The sequence below is a fragment of the Arvicanthis niloticus genome, chromosome 7, assembly GCF_011762505.2.
Source record: "Arvicanthis niloticus isolate mArvNil1 chromosome 7, mArvNil1.pat.X, whole genome shotgun sequence".
In the NCBI taxonomy this organism is placed as follows: domain Eukaryota; kingdom Metazoa; phylum Chordata; class Mammalia; order Rodentia; family Muridae; genus Arvicanthis; species Arvicanthis niloticus.
In genome coordinates, this window is record NC_047664.1 from 76,919,808 (window position 1) to 76,935,992 (window position 16,185).

The following is a 16,185-nucleotide window of genomic DNA, read 5'->3' on the forward strand; positions in this document are numbered from 1 at the left end:
TAAAGGGGTAATACCTGAAAGAATGTCAGTCTCAATTTTATGAATTAGGTTATTTCAATTAAATGTTTGCTTTAGGAGGGGAAGGATTCTTATCTGAAGATAAGTAGCCATATGCATGTCCCTCATAGAGCTGGAAACTATGAGCTCTATTTATTCTTGTTTTAATTTAAACCCAGAACCAAGCAGTAAGGACAGCAATGTCAAAAACAGCACAGCAAGACCACACGGAACTTAGAAAAATCTGGTGCACGTTTGTACAACTACTAACTGATTTAACAAAGTTTACAAAGATAAAACTTATATATATATATATATATATTTTTTTTTTTTTTGCACTAACTGGTTTTAATACAGCACTATTTTGTCTTTGGGCTTTAATCTTTACACAGGGTGAATATGAAAGTGCTATACTGGAGCTTTCCACAACCTAAACCACAGTAGAATAGACTTCAGATCATTTTAGGATGGTGTAAATTCCAGTTCTAGCTGACACACCTGTTGCTTAATAAGGGTCTGTTTGAAGGCAATGCCTTTGCTTTTAGATGATTGTCTAGTTATACATCAACTCAACAGTTTTTTTTACTATATATATTGGTTTTGTAGTACTCTTAAAACCATTGCCAGCAATAAATGTGAACCAGTATAGGCCAACTCAAACATAAAACATTTGAATGTCATTTCTTAAAGGGATGTCACAGTTTGTTTTCTCAGATTTAAAAGCAAACATCTAAACATGGTATATTTTGAATTTACCTCCTTCAGAGTTAAATGCCTTTTAAGTAATTAAACCCATTTTGTGTCTGATAGTATTTTAATAACTGTTCTCAGGGGATCCCTGTGTGTGTTAGACCTTGCCAGTGGGACTCCAGAGCCACAATAGCGCTACAGGAGGATCCTATCCCAGCTTGTGTGAGCAGGAAGGACCCTCACAGCTAGGCTTCCCGTGTTCAAGCACCACTTTACTGGACTATGGAGGCTCTAAAGACAGCCAACTTTTTAAAGTTTTCAGTGTGCATACATTATTCAACTATATATAAGGACTTCTATGTATGGATACAGTGATGACAACCATTATAGATAGATAGTAACTTTGCTAGCATTTCCCCAAAAGGGCAAACACAGAGGCAAAGTGTGCCCGTGGTTCTGTCATACTGGCCTTTGACTGTGTTGGGGAAACAACTATATAAAAAGTGCCCATGAATCAGAGAAGGCAACAAGTGACACTAGAAAAAGGTTGGTTATGTGACCAGAGCTGAAAGGAGTTAGAATGAGTTCAGAGCAGGAGGGACGTGCAGGGACATTCAGGATGACCCTCCACCACCATCCTGATGTAGTGGATCCCAATGATGTATGAGTGGAGAGTGGGGTAGTGACTGCCCCAAACAAGAGCCAGTTCTCCAAGGACAAGATAATGACGCAATAAATTAAATACAAGAGACCAAATCACTAACTAGACAATGTAAAGATACAAATACAAATACACAGCCATTTTATTTTATTTAAGAAACCCAGAGAACTGCTTTGGGAACACGTGTTCCTTGCAGCCTCTCCTGTAAATACTTACTATTTCACGTGATTGTCACTTGGTTCAGCACCTCAGTGTTTGCTGCTGGTGTTGATGGAATCTCAATAGTCTCCACAAACTATATACAACTATAACTTATTTCACTAGGACAGTTTCCTGGGAAAACCGAGGCATCTTAAAAAGTATTGTTGAATACTCAAATCTTTCACAAAGCATTATTTCAGAAAAACAAGGAATGTAGTGGTGTGACAACGGAAAAAATATGCAAAACAGTCATGTGGAAAAAAAGAATTTTAATTTTTAAATATATAAGTTTGCTTAATTTCTGATGAGCTGTTCAACACTGTTTTAAATATCCTGAATTAGTAACTATGCCAACAAAGTTACCTCCAGTGTTTCCACAGGAGACTTTAAAATAAGACCAAATTATAGTTTTCTTCAACCAAAGCAGTCTTTTCTCAGTCCTTTTTGTGCAAAAATATTACAAGAGCAACTCAAATGGGAACACTGAAATGACATGCCAACATTTCAGGGCACATTTAAAACACTCAATAATTCTTGAAATTACTGTATCCTAAAGTATTACTACCAACCGTTTATAGATTAGTTCTGTTTATCTACTCAGACAGATGCATATTCCTAGACCTCTGAAAATAAACAGGCTCATTGGTCTCTTTTGGTGTCCACACAATAGGCAAGATAGGTTTACAATAGTGTTTAAATCAAACTACGCATCTACAATCTCCTGACTCCACCACATTCAAAACAAAAGTCAGAGTTTATTTGGCTACCTTGAAATCACTCCCATAAACCTGCTACGGTTCACTGGATCTAAACATTTCTCAGAAATGTGTCATTTATAATTTCACCTAAGTGATGATTAGGGGATCCTTTAAAAATGGTTAATGCCTAAGATACAAACTTTATCTAAATGAATAATTGCAATAAAGTGCTTATTTACCTTTCAAAATGATGCTTTTAAACTGTGGTATGTTCTAAGTGTGTGCTATTCCTCCCATAAAGGATCCCCAGGCATGAGAGTCTGATCTCACCTGTCTCAGAAAGCAGCAGCACTATCTTTTGGTAGGTAGGCTGACAATAGGCACATTACCCATGCGGATGAGGCTGTACTAGGGCTATGGCAAAAGGGGAAGGAATTAGAAAAGTGGGAGGCATGTGGAGGGTTCCTACTACACTCATAGTTATATACAAATATATTAAATATGCTATAAAAATAGTCAACTCTTTTCCTTTGCATTTACTTGAGAAGCTCCTCTTAGAAGAGTGTTCACTCAATCCAGACAAACTTAGAAGGTCTCTATGCAATCACTATGAAAATGGCAAGTGCCGTTGTGCTGTTTCTTCACCACTGAGAAGTTCCAGTCAGCTCACTCCTGGCTATGCACCCTCAGCAATATTAATATCCAGTGTTTATACTTCCCATTGTGGACTCTGGTACTAAGAACAGGACCACAGGTACTGGAAAGATGATAGGCTTGAACAACTTTTACACAAATGTTTACCAACAAACTTTTAATCACCAAAGAAACAGAAAAAAATACTAAAAATGCTATCTGTGTTCCACTTTAAAAAATTGCCTCAACATAGTGGAAACATTTTAAACACAGTAATATCCAAGTGAAAAGAATCTACCTGTGTAGACGAAGGGTCCTTTCTAAGGCTTGAACAAGGCTCATCTCCCTCAACATGCTGTTCATATACAGCTGGACTGCTTCAGTGCTCCCAACCTCCAAGAGACTGCTTTAAGGCAACCACCAACTGCACAGCACACAGGATTCAAACACTTGCTAGTTAGCATGGAGTTTCCTATCACAAACCACTCAGAGCACTGGCATTCTTTTATTAGTAGTACATTCCTAAGCCATGTCTATGCGACAGCAGAGCACAGCCCTCTAAATGCTACCCTGACTTAGGATAGAGCTTGGGGAAAAGGGCCTTAATGCTCATTTGCGAGCAAGCCCCTACCACAGTTGCTTTCCTCCCGTAGTCTCCACTCTAAGGAAGAAAAGTATCGCATATCAGTATTGAGGCTCTGGTTTGACAGCAGCCTCAAGAGCAGCTCTGTGCTTACTGTTCTAATCCTGTGTGTTCAGCAACATCAAGTCACCCCATACAGAAGCAGTCCAGAGCAAGGTACCTGCAGTGCAACAAGAACCTGTTTGGCCTTCACCCTTACACTGTTCACCGTTACACAACTTCTTAACTAAAAAGCGCTGCCCAGAATCAAAATTTTCAAAGAAAATCGAATCCCCAAATAGAGTAAGAGAAGTTAAGTTTCTAAGAAGCTGAGAAGTGTTTCTATTTGGTATCTTTTCATGATTTAGATTTGGGGTTTCAGTCAGCTTTGGCTACAGAAATGAACAAGCAAAAGATGAACTTTTATCAGAATACTGGAGTCTTGTGGGGGACAAAGAGTTTGCCATCAGAGAAACCAAGAATTAGGGAGCTAAGAGGCAGCTGGTGCTGACAACTGCTGCCTGGCGTGAGCCTCCGCATGGACAGCAGCCTGAGCACCTAGGAGCTCCTTTATCATCTGCTACTTTTAAGCAGAAAGATGAACTGTGAAGAACAACAGGAATTGCATAATTAGCGTGTTGTATCTCACTATGTAATGCAAAAAGATAAATGAGGCACAACTCAGGACATGGAATGGCATAAGATAAGAAGGCAAGTTGGAAGGGAGAAAAGCAATGTGGGTGCTCTACTTGAATCCGTTTCATCCCGTGTGTTCAAACTTGCATAAGCGTGTGTATTCTCACAACTACTTCTGGTATTCCTATGACTGTCAGCCAGAAGAACTCTGACATGTGAGTTACTGACTGGTATCTAGCCAGACTTCTTTTGCAGAAGGGTAGGTACCAATTTTCTTTGGTTGTTTTCTTTTTCATCACTAACTTTCTAACTTAATTGCAGCCAGGTAACAGGAAAACAAAGACAGACAGCTGACTCCAAGTTCCCCTGAGCCCTTGTCTACCAACTCTGCCTCAGGTCATTTTCACTGCGGAAACACGTGTTTAAAACCTCACAGTTACACACTTTCTTTTTAAGGTCAATTCTAATTTGCCACACTTGTCCTCCCTTTTCTCAGTAATACTTTATATTCTATTTTCTACTGATCCTTTTGTCTATAATTGAAAAATTCATTATTAGTACCATAAAATCTAAAAAAAAAAAAAAATGTTTTTTAAAATGTATGTAGCTTTGTTGGAGTTTATCACCTGTAGAGAATGACACTGCCGAATGAAATCTGAACGGATGTTTAAGAAGCATGTGAATGCCATTACTTGGGCTGCAACGAGGGTTAAAGACAAGCTGTCCCCGTGTCTCTGAGCCTTTACTGGTCATTCTTAAGAGAATCACTTAGCTTTAAAGGAAGATATAAGCAGGAAACAATTTTGGAATCACATTACCAACTGTGACGCTGTTGGGGCAGTCCAAGAGACGCAGCAGTCTTCATGGGAACTTGAGATTGACACTGAGACCCACATGCTGCTAAAAATGTACTAAGGTTTCAAAACTGCTACTGAAACCAGACAATGAATTCAAGATGGTGAGTTATCACCTGAATTAAAATCAAGGCACTATGGGTTTTTCCCCCTCAAATAACCCTGAATCGTTTCTGAATAAAAGAAGCATTGAAAATTTTAAGGATAATAAAAAGATTCCAACAAATCCTAAAAGTTAAAATTCCCACCTCTGAGAATGTTAAAAAAGTGCCTAAAATGTTTTGTGTGCAAACTTTACTTTTATAACTGAAACATTCTTGAAATTACTTTCAGGCTTGTTGAAAACCATTTACATAAATATTCCAACTATGAAATATATCAAAATATGTGATCAAACTCTCAATCAACCATCTAAAATAATAAAGCAGTGCAATTCTCTCAAACATAATTGAAAAATAATGAAATAAGGGATATTTCTGAATAAGTGGAAATGTAGCAATAATTTAACCTTAAAAAAAAAAAAAAAATCCATTCCCAGCAGCACATTATACCTCACTGAACAAACTGTGACATCACAGCCAAAGCACGGACAAAAAGACTTGTGCCCTGGAAAAGTAACTAGAACACTACTGTGTTGTAAACAAAATGAAAAAAAGAGGTTGTTATTAGTTTGTACACGGTGTCAAACCTCATGAAATGTACTCATACCTGTGAGGGACAGACAATGCTTCATGCTGCATACAGAGTTGCGTTCTCTCCTCCATCCAGACACATAGACATCTCTACAGCATCTCTACAGAGAATTCAAACCTGCACAACATTCTCAAAGTAATCACAGTTCCATCATCATCTGAGCAGGGAGAGGAGTTTGGGGTAGGGACTAGTAACTACTGGACTATCTTCATGGCATTCTAAGCAAACCCCTGGCAGTGGTGTGTCCTCTGTACTGTCTGACACAGGCACAGACCCACTAAAGCTACCAACATTGTTAGTGCTGTTCTGATTCAGTAAAGATCTGGTTGATAGCTGAGCTTGTTAGCATTTGGCAATATACTCTTTCTATCAAAAAATACCTGGGCAAAGAAACTGTCAGAATTGGCTGTGCCCCTATAACCATTTCCCATTGGCTGGTATTTAATGGACGTAACTGAAGCACTGGGCAACATTTCCCTAACGACTAATCGAGGAACTGAACACTCATGACTATCCTCAGGAAACTGCTGAACTTCTGACCACATGTCATCCTTGCGTTCTTCCTGGCCGTCCCCTTCCCCTCCAGTGTCAGACAGGAAGTGTGTGCTACTGTGGCTGGGCCTTGGAAGGGTCAGTCAGGCTGTCTGTCCTGTGCCGATGAAGCTGCTGTTGCTGCTGAGGCTGGTGTTGCTGGTGGTGCGAAGGAGGGAAAGTGCTCTGTTGTAGTGGGAAGGCAGCAGAGAGGATGAGCTGTGTCGAAGGGTTCCCATGGAGCAGCCTGGACGTCTAAAACAGAAAAACTCTTCAGCATGGCTTGTACCTTCACACTTGTCAGTTCACACTGATGGGAATTTCAGGGTACAAAGTATAACTGGTCTTGAGACTAACCACAGTTTTACCTTATTTCCTACCAGATTCTAAGCAGTAAAGTGGAGCACAGCTGTGTCTGGCTAGGACAAGAACACGGCCTGGTCAGACAGACAGTGCACACAGGTCTGCCTGTGAGTAAAGAATCAAGTCCGGATTGAGAACACAGCTCCATCAGCTTGTAATCCCAGTATAGAGACAGAGGGATCTCAGAGGCTCACTGGCCGACCACCTAAGCTAATCAGTGAACTACGGGTCTCATGACCCTTGTAGAAGGCATTTGCTATTGGGTTCTTCTTTCTTCCACCCTTCTCCACTTTTTCTACCCTTTCAATCCCCTAACACTAGAGAGAAAATGACAGAAAGGAAAGGAAGATCCCTGGATAAAGTCAGGGAATGGAAGGCAATGTTCTCATTAGACCACTTTGTGCTGATTAGGGGTGTTGGGTTCCTTAGGGCAAGTTTGATCTTCACCATCAGAATATCTAACTACTTCTTTGTGTACAACTACTTAACAAACTTTAGCCAACAGCAACCAACCAACAACCCATCTCTTAACAAACTTCAACCAACAGCAATCAACTAACCCACCTTTTAGGGACCCTAGCATTTATATACCGGCTGAAAAGTCCCCAGAATTTCAAATGTCACACACTCATAGAACCTGTCTGCAGCTGGTCAAATCACACCCCTGCTAGAGGACTAGAGGATGAGGTAAATCATAGTCAGCAGCTGTGGACACTCTGAAGCAGCCCAGATCCCAGACCTGAGATAAAAAGGAAAATGTATTCTTATGTTCCCGTTTTTGTTTGTTTGTTTTTTGAAGAAACCAAAATTCTCACTACAGACCCTGTTTCCAAAAAACAAAGTAGACTGAGGAACAACACCTGAGGTTGACTATTGGCCTCCACATATCTGCACCTGCACACAATGTAAAGTCAGACAGCAAGCACAGGCCTTAAGTAAACTTGGGTTAACTCAGGGTTGTTCCATCTGTAGATGTGTGACTGGTCAAGCTGTCCACGTCTCTCAGCCTTGGCCTTTTCACTTTGTACAAACTCAGCATAGCAGTCACTTTTACTAACACTAAATAACAAGGAGGACACAGCTGGAGGCTGGAGTCCTGTTTGGCTGTATGAGGTACAGAACAAAGCACCAAAAGCACTCCCATCACTAGTCCACTGGTGTGCTTCATTTCCCATGTCTGACCTTCAAAGTCTCAGTTTTATGGCTGTCTCTCCCACCATGTTTAACTTCTGGCTGTTTGTTACTGTACACACAAAAGGGAGTAGCTGAGGGAATGAGGAGTCTCCAAGGAAAGTGCTCTGGAGACAACACACTTGCTCTGTGTTTGAACTGAAGCCAAAGTGGGTGACTGACATCTGCAAGTTTGTATGAAGGAAACCTATGCACACAAACTCAAGGACAGTCTTCAAATGGAAAACAAGGAAACCTGTCAAGGACCTTTACAGTTTTCTTCTTGATTTGTCACCAGAACAAGACTTAGTAAGACAAAGGGATTTATACTATTTAACTCCCTGACTACAACACAAGTACAGTTTCAAAGCAGTCCATTGGAAAAGCGAAATTATGTATGTCTTACCTACATAAATATGTTTAGGGAAGCACTGCCCGTCTAGTATCTTTATGGTTCTTTTGTTTTGGGGGTGCATTTTTGTGGTGGGGGCAGGGAAATATTTTTAAACATTTATTTCTTGTGTTTGTGTGTGCACCTGCCAGGGTTCATATGTGGAGATCAGAGAACAACTTCTTCCACCATGTGGGATCTGGAGATTGACCTCAGGACATCAGGCTCAGCAGGAAGCACTTTACTTGCTAAGCTGCCCCCATGGCCCCAAATGTTCATTCTTTTTAAGGGCTTGTCTTCATTGATAAATTTAGAACACTGAGACCTTAAGGCATACCACATTTTAAGTTTCTGTTTTTAATTCTCACAGGATATATATTCACATATATCATTCATTCATACATACATACACAGTCACCTAAAGAATAGTCTACGACTGGTTTTATTATTTGTAATAGTAGCTAACCCGTTATTAATTGCAGTACTTCAGACTTAAGCCCTATGAAGGCTATGGGTATGACTAGGCAGTATTTCATTTAGCCTAGATGGACTCCAGCAGAAAACCAACCAGATTCTCCAACACTGGAGCCTAAAAACTAGTTCTGTTGGTTCTTTGCTGAGGAGTCCCATCCAGGTGACTTCCTTCTAGATCCTATGGATAGGCATTCTGTATGATTTATCCACATGATATCTGGGTGGGTTTTGTCATGAATACAAATGTCTTACTAAACTTGTCAATATCATAGTCATCAATGCCAGCTATCTACATACCTTACAGTATACTTAGCAATTTACATGTTTTTTTTAAAAAAGGCATGAAGTATGAACTATTGTTATGTATTAATGAGGTTTGATGAGTTTAAATGCTATGCCGAAGGTCACATGTATATGGTAAAGCAATGACCCAATCAAGGACAACCTGAGTTTAGAGCTCAAGTTCTAATGATAAACTATATCGCATCTACACGGAATTTCACCTCTGACATTAATTTCTAACGAGAAAATTCTAATAAGCTGGCATAGTGGTGCATGCCTATAATCCCAGCACTCAACAGGCAGAGGCAGGAGAATCTCTGTGAGTTCAAGGCCAGGTAGGAACACAACAAAACAGAACCACAGTCTTATAAAATTTGATCTGATAAGTAAGGTAACTCCTAGGCTCAGAAGGGGATCCTTCTTGATGTCCCTTCCCAATAAGTGCAGTTTGATGGTATCTAAGGAAAAAATAGTTCTTTGTATTAAATACTGGCTTCAAGAGAGAAAATAGGCTCAATAGGTGACCTGATATGAGTAGGATGGCTCTAGCTAGGTAAGACTCTAAAAAAGACTGAAGATAAAACATCCAATCACACTGTGTTCTTTTTTTAGATACTGAAATCCCACAATAAGCTTTAAAGAATTTCCCAGATCCTCTACAAACCTATTCATTTAACATCTTATTTGACTATAAAACAGCCAATCACCTCGAGGCAGCTTCTACACGGGGAGTTACCTGTAAGAACTGCTGTGGTGGTTGGGTCAGCTGAGCCTGCGCTGGTTGTTGAACTGAAGGAAGCTGCTGTTCCTGAGAGCTCTGCTGCTGCTGCTGCTGCTGTTGTTGCTGTGGCTGTTGTTGTTGTTGTTGTTGCTGCTGCTGCTGCTGCTGCTGCTGCTGCTGCTGCTGCTGTGTTACCGATAATGTCTGTGCCTGCTGCTGTTGTGTGGCAAAGGTAGGATAGGCAGTCACCACCTGACCCATAAGCATGGTACTTGGTACCATGACGGCCCCACAAGCTACAGGAGCAGTCACTAATTTGGTCACAAGTTGCTGACCTTGAGAAAATCTGTGAGAGAAAACAAAATGAAGTCAAAAGGACAATGCATCACTCAGCCTATCAGTGGAGTATTTATCTCAGATAATACCCAGTGAAATGGTTCATTATGTTATAGAAGCATATGCTATTAGTTTCTGTTTTCAGAGGCTGTCCTTGGAGGCTAGGGATGTATCGCAGTGGTAGAGTGTTTGCACAGCACCAAAAATAATTTTAAAAGACTTTTTTGGGGGGATATCAGTAAAACAAAAAAATATATAGTATAATGAACATATTATAACAAAAATAGACAGAGCCAAACACAACTTTTAAAAATACTGACACTCAAGATGAAGGGCCTTTCATATCACATATAAACACTAGTTGAAAATGAGTGAAAGATCTAAACACAAGATGTAAACATCACACTCTTAGGCAAAACAGTACATAGGTTCCATGATACTGGACTTGACAATGATATCACTCATAACACCAAAACCACAAGGAGGTGGTGGCATTAAGAAAAAGATCAGCGGGGCAATGGTGGCGCACGCCTTTAATCCCAGCACTTGGGAGGCAGAGGCAGGCGGATTTCTGAGTTCGAGGCCAGCCTGGTCTACAGAGTGAGTTCCAGGACAGCCAGGGCTACACAGAGAAACCCTGTCTCGAAAAACCAAAAAAAAAAAAAAAAAAAGAAAAAAGAAAAAAGAAAAAGAAAAGAAAAAAAAAAAAAAAAAGGTCAGATCAAATGCACAATGACATCAAGTTTAAACAGGCATGTCAAGAGTTCTTACAATCAAACAACATTCAACACATTTAAAAACTGAACAGCAGTTAAAACTTAACTCCAAAAAATACAAATAGCCAACAGACACATATAAACAGTCTTCACTAGACCTAATCATTAGAGACATGAAAATGAAAACAACAGAAAGCCACTGCATACCAATCAGGACAGTTGTTACAGAAAACCTAACAGACTAGGAAAGCTGTTGCCTTCATGTGCTTTCTACTGCTACGATAAAAAGCCATGACTAAAAAGAAGCATGAGGAGGAACGGGTTTATTTGGCTTAGATATCCCAAGTCAAAGGGCACCGAGGGAAGGCACACAGGGAAAATGGAGGGAGGAACTGAAGCTGAAATTGTGAAGAGATACTGTTACTGCTTTGCTCTTCTGGGCTTTCTTATAAACCCCGGCCCAGCTGGTAGGGGACTGCACTGTCCGCAGTAGGTAGGACCCTTCCTTCCACACACGCCACTCACCAAGGAAATGCCCTACAGGCCTGCCTCCACACAGTATGAAGGAGGCAGTGCTTCAACTGAGGCTCTCCCAGCTAACTCTAGCTTGTGTCAAGTAGACAAACAAACAAACAATTAACCGGACAATCCTGTAACAGTTTCTCAAAGAATTACAGGAAGAGATTGCATTTCTGAATACAGCACAGAGCCAAAGTGAAATAAAAGCAAGGACCAGATCTGTATTTACTCACAGCAGTCAAAAGTGGGAAGCAACCCAAAGATCCACATACAGGATGGCAAGGCAAAATGTTATATATATTACATAAGGAAGAATCTCTGCAGTGCCAAGGATTGAACCCTGGGCTATTTGCACTCTACCACTGAGTTACATTCCCGTCCTTTAAAAATGTATACCTTGCCGGGCTGTGGTGGCGCACGCCTTTAATCCCAGTACTTGGGAGGCAGAGGCAGGCAGATTTCTGAGTTCAAGGACAGCCTGGTCTACAGAGTGAGTTCCAGGACAGCCAAGGCTATACAGACAAACCCTGTCTCGAAAAAACAAACAAACAAACAAAAAGATGTATACCTAACTCATGTCAGACCTTAAAACTTCAATTCTGTAGAATATAAACTTCAGGACCAAATGCTTGGGTACAAAAGAAAAGTAAACAAACCAAAGAAATTAACCATTCAAAATTTCTACATAAATCAAGTTCAAAGAAACAACAATTATAGTCTATTTAGTCACAGATGAGCTAAGGGTTTATTTCTCAGCAATGCTGACCACTCCGCCCACCCCCACCAATAAATGCACCAAGAATACTCTAGCTACTTCTGGCACCGATACATTCTCTACAATGATTCACCTCCTATGGCCATTTGGTTGTTTCTCTGCTATAATGCCTCTCTGAACTCTTCACACAGAAACCTCAAACCTTTTTTTTTTTTTTTTTTTTTTTTTTTTTTTTAAATAACACAAGACAACAAACTCTTCCACAAAAGCTTTTCCTGACCACACTTTCATTTGCTTGCTTCAACCCATAAACGCATTTCCTTCCATATAAAGTCCACCAAATATTTATGAGCTAGTTATCCTTTTAGTTTTTATTAATCTTTCATTCCTTGTGGAAAAAAAAAGGAGCCCTTAAATGTCTGCTGAAATATGTCTTCTCCCCCCCCCCAAAAAAGTATTTACAAATGGTTGCTAAAATACACCCTCCAAAATTCACATTCTAGTTTAATGTCTTTCTTCTTGTGCTTTAAAGTCATCTTCTGGTTAGGAATGTACATCTGGGCCCAATCACCAGAAACAAACAAACAACCAAACACAGATAAACGTCATCGCACAGAGGGCATTCCCAAGACTTTCCCAAGAACAAGACTGCTAAGCCTGGATTTTTTTAAGGTGAGGAAGGTGAGCTCCAAAGAACAGCAGATCCTCTCTTCACACTGCCTATATAATCCTGTGGCTTCCTTGGTCTTAACATTATGTTATTTTTAAAAAAAAATCACATTGCTCAATACAACTGCAAAATCTATAAGCAGCAGCATACTTGTGAAGGAAATAAAAACATGTAACTATTTCCTATCATGTATTTAAGACCACAGAGAACCTATAGTTTAAAAACAGCTTCCCAATAAACTGTAATTATGCAAAAAAATTTGTTTTAATTTAGCTATTTGGACTTCTCAGTCAAGACCCAAATGCCTTTTTTTCTTTAATCTATTTGGAATATCTATTTAGGCATCTAAGCTTTGAAACCATGAGTTCATAGCCACCTCCTCTGTTGTAGTAGTTGGCCAAACTATTAAAAATACACATTTTGTCATCTGAGACATGGGGAAATAAAGGAAGATACTAATACAAAGATTTAAAATTTTGAGCAGAAAGATAAGCTATCCTATCGCTGTTCTCTTAACATCTTTACTAAAAGGCCCAAGGCGCACTTGTACAGAGCCTGTGAAAGCTCTGTGTGACAGTGCACTACAATGTGTCTTTATCTGACAGCCCAGACTGGAATGAAGAATAAAATTTAATGTTATTCTGTTAAGTCTCTAATAGTAGATATGGCATTTATTTCAAATTTTAAAAGCTGTTTATAATAAGTAACAAACTAAAATTTTATGTTAAAAAAATAAAATTGTTGGCTTTGGAGAAAAGCATAATCCTAAGGATTGACCTGAGGGTTCTACCCATGCTGGGTAAGCTCTCTATTCCTGGGTTACATCACCAGCCCCTAAATGTCCATTTTATTTATTTATTTATTTTTTGTTTTTCGAGACAGGGTTTCTCTGTGTAGCCCTGGCCATCCTGGAACTCACTCTGTAGAACAGGCTGGCCTCGAACTCAGAAATCTGCCTGCCTCTGCCTCCCAAGTGCTGGGATTAAAGGTGAGTGCCACCACCGCCCGGCCTATTTATTTATTTTTATGATTTTCTTTTATTGTGTTGCCACATCCATGCAGGCATGGAGGAAACCAGAAGAGGTCATGAGACACCCCCCACACCCCCAGAGCTGGGGCTGGGAACCGAACTCATCTTTCTAGAAGAGCTTCAAGTGCTCTTAAGTGCCGAGGCATCCCTCCAGACCATATAGGGTTTTTTAAAAATTTTTGTTTTATTTATTTTATGTATATGAGTACACTGTAGCTGTCTTCAGACACACCATAAGAGGGCATCAGATTCCATTACAATGGTTGTGAGCCACCATGTGGTTGCTGGGAACTGAACTCAGAACATCTGGAAGAGCAGTCAGTGCTCTTAAATGCTGAGCCATCTCTCCAACCCTAGGCTTTTAATCAATCAATTTACATATCTGAAAATAACAAATGATGTGTGACAACTACCTTATCTGTCTGTCCTGAGTGAACGTAGTGACTGTAGCACTCTGGGTACTGTTCTGTGGCATACTGGATGGAATCTGGACCATGCTCCCAGCCGCGGGCTGAGAGATCACCATCGTATTGTACAGCGGGGCTGTAAGAGTGCTCGGCGTCTGATTTGGAAGAGACGTTTGCTGACTGTGTCCACTCATTACACTCTGCTAGAAAGGATTGTATAGAGATTATATAACAGTTACAGGAGACCATGCTTCTCCTAGTCACCATCTAATAATATTGACAGAACAGAAAAGGACTAGCAACATATATTTTTCTGAGAAAAATCTAGACTGACTTGTAGTAAATGACTTAGTCTGGATTCTTTGATGGAATGTAAACTAAGACTTTAAAAGAAGCATGCTCTTCACAGGAAAGTAAAAATATGCATAAAATATTGATTAAAAGCAAGTCAGTGATGGTCACACACTCATGTTTGTCAAATATAGTCACAGATATACAGTTATGAGTTGCCATAAATCTACAGAATGAGTAAACTGTTGCTGCTCCCCAATAGTCTGTCTATGCAGTATGTTTGCTGCTCAGCCGCTTTGGCAAGTCAAAGACTTTTTACATACGGAAAGTCTGCAAGTTATAAGGACTTGGCACAATTATTAAACTGGGTCCTTAAACAAATCACAGAATTATTAAATATAAAATATTTAACAGTAATATTTTCTACAAAATTAGTATTTTATGCTCTAATTTTTATTAAAATTTAAAAGCTGACACAATACAGCCTTTTTTAACTAGATATTTTAGTCAATTACCTGAGTTGATGTACTTTGTAAAGTCTGTTGTTGTATCATGTGCTGGCCTGTGCTGATATGTCCAGCATTCATTCCACTCTGAAGCTGGTTAGCAGCAACAACTTGGCCTTGCATATTTATAGGTGTGAGTTGCTGGATATTAGAATTTCCAGAGGAAAGTTGAACAGAACCAAAATTCAATCCAGGGTTTGATTGCTGCAAAAACATCTTTGAAAATAAAGATTACATTTTAATGAAATTTCTTTGGCACAAGAAGGCTCAGTAGGTACAAGTGTTTGTTGTACAAGTCTGACAGCCTGAGTTTGGTTTCTGGATCCCATAGTGAAGGAACAGATTCCTAAAAGCTGTTTTCTGACCTGCACATATACTCTGTGGCACATATTATTACATTTGGGGATATGTGTGCTGGGTATCAAACTTAGGGCTACAAGCATTTTACCAATGAGCTACATTCCCAGCCTAAATATGCTTTACAGTTAAAAAAAAAAAAAAAAAGAACACTGAAAGAAACCAGCAAAATTAAGTTTAACAGTCAAGTAATAAATCATTATTAGAACATTTCATGTGAACAGTAATAGCAGCAAAAAGTAGTAGCAATAAAATATGAAGCTACATGTTCATATTTTTAACTCACACAACATCAATTGTATTATGCATTGCTCCTCAGAGGGCTGCTGCTGGCAGCGTTGTATCTTCAACCACTCAGTTTGTAACCATGCACAGAAGTGGTGTTCACTTAGGTTCCCTTTAGCAAAGCCCTAGTGCCCTAGGTGACACTGTTGGTCTTAGCTAAGTAACAGGAATCATATCTATTGGTATTTTATTAGAACTATTATAAACTTTCTACCTTAAATGTTCTATAAAATACAATTTTATACTATGGACTTGGATTTACTAAAATTTTGAGTTCATTCGTCTAAAAACTAGTGATGCTGACAGAATGTCCTTAGCATGAGTATTTTTAGAGGCTCTATAGTATTAAGCAGGTAGCCAATATTTACAGAACTGGGAAGAATAGACCTCTTGCCTCTGACATTTCATTGAAAAAAACCAAAACAAAACAATTTTTAGGAGCCCAAAACATGAAAGAGATTCTCTGTGCTCAGACAGAATAAGTTACCTGTAGCCCTTGACCATGGACCATTTGAAGCTGTTCTTGAATTTTCCTTAGTTCTTCTTGCTGCCGATGAATATTTGCCTCTATCATCCGTGTCCGCTGCTCTAGCTGGTCTTTTAGATGCTGCATGGCTCCTAGCTGAGCTGAAAACTGAAACTGAAGCAGCACATGGAAAGAGAGTACAACAGATTTTAGAATCCCTTGGTTGCCAGCAGCTGTGCACTGGAAGAAGGGGGCAGTGACAGGAATATA

General features: G+C 39.6%; 1 protein-coding gene across 12 annotated transcripts in view; it reads right to left on the reverse strand.

The window, feature by feature from the left end:
- Positions 1-1,801: 1,801 nt before the first annotated feature.
- Positions 1,802-16,185, reverse strand: part of Clock (clock circadian regulator) — an 86,309-nt gene continuing 71,925 nt past the window's right edge. For 10 of the 12 annotated variants that reach the window (XM_076938666.1, XM_076938670.1, XM_034508353.2 and 7 more), the window contains 5 exons: positions 15,937-16,089; positions 14,817-15,023; positions 14,017-14,213; positions 9,633-9,963; positions 1,802-6,471 (listed from right to left, as the gene is read on the reverse strand). In XM_076938666.1, the coding sequence (XP_076794781.1) occupies positions 6,292-6,471; positions 9,633-9,963; positions 14,017-14,213; positions 14,817-15,023; positions 15,937-16,089 (1,068 nt within the window). In that variant the 3' untranslated portion in view covers positions 1,802-6,291. The remainder of the gene's footprint in view (positions 6,472-9,632; positions 9,964-14,016; positions 14,214-14,816; positions 15,024-15,936; positions 16,090-16,185) is intronic. The other 2 variants (XM_076938672.1, XM_034508355.2) reach the window with 1 other exon arrangement.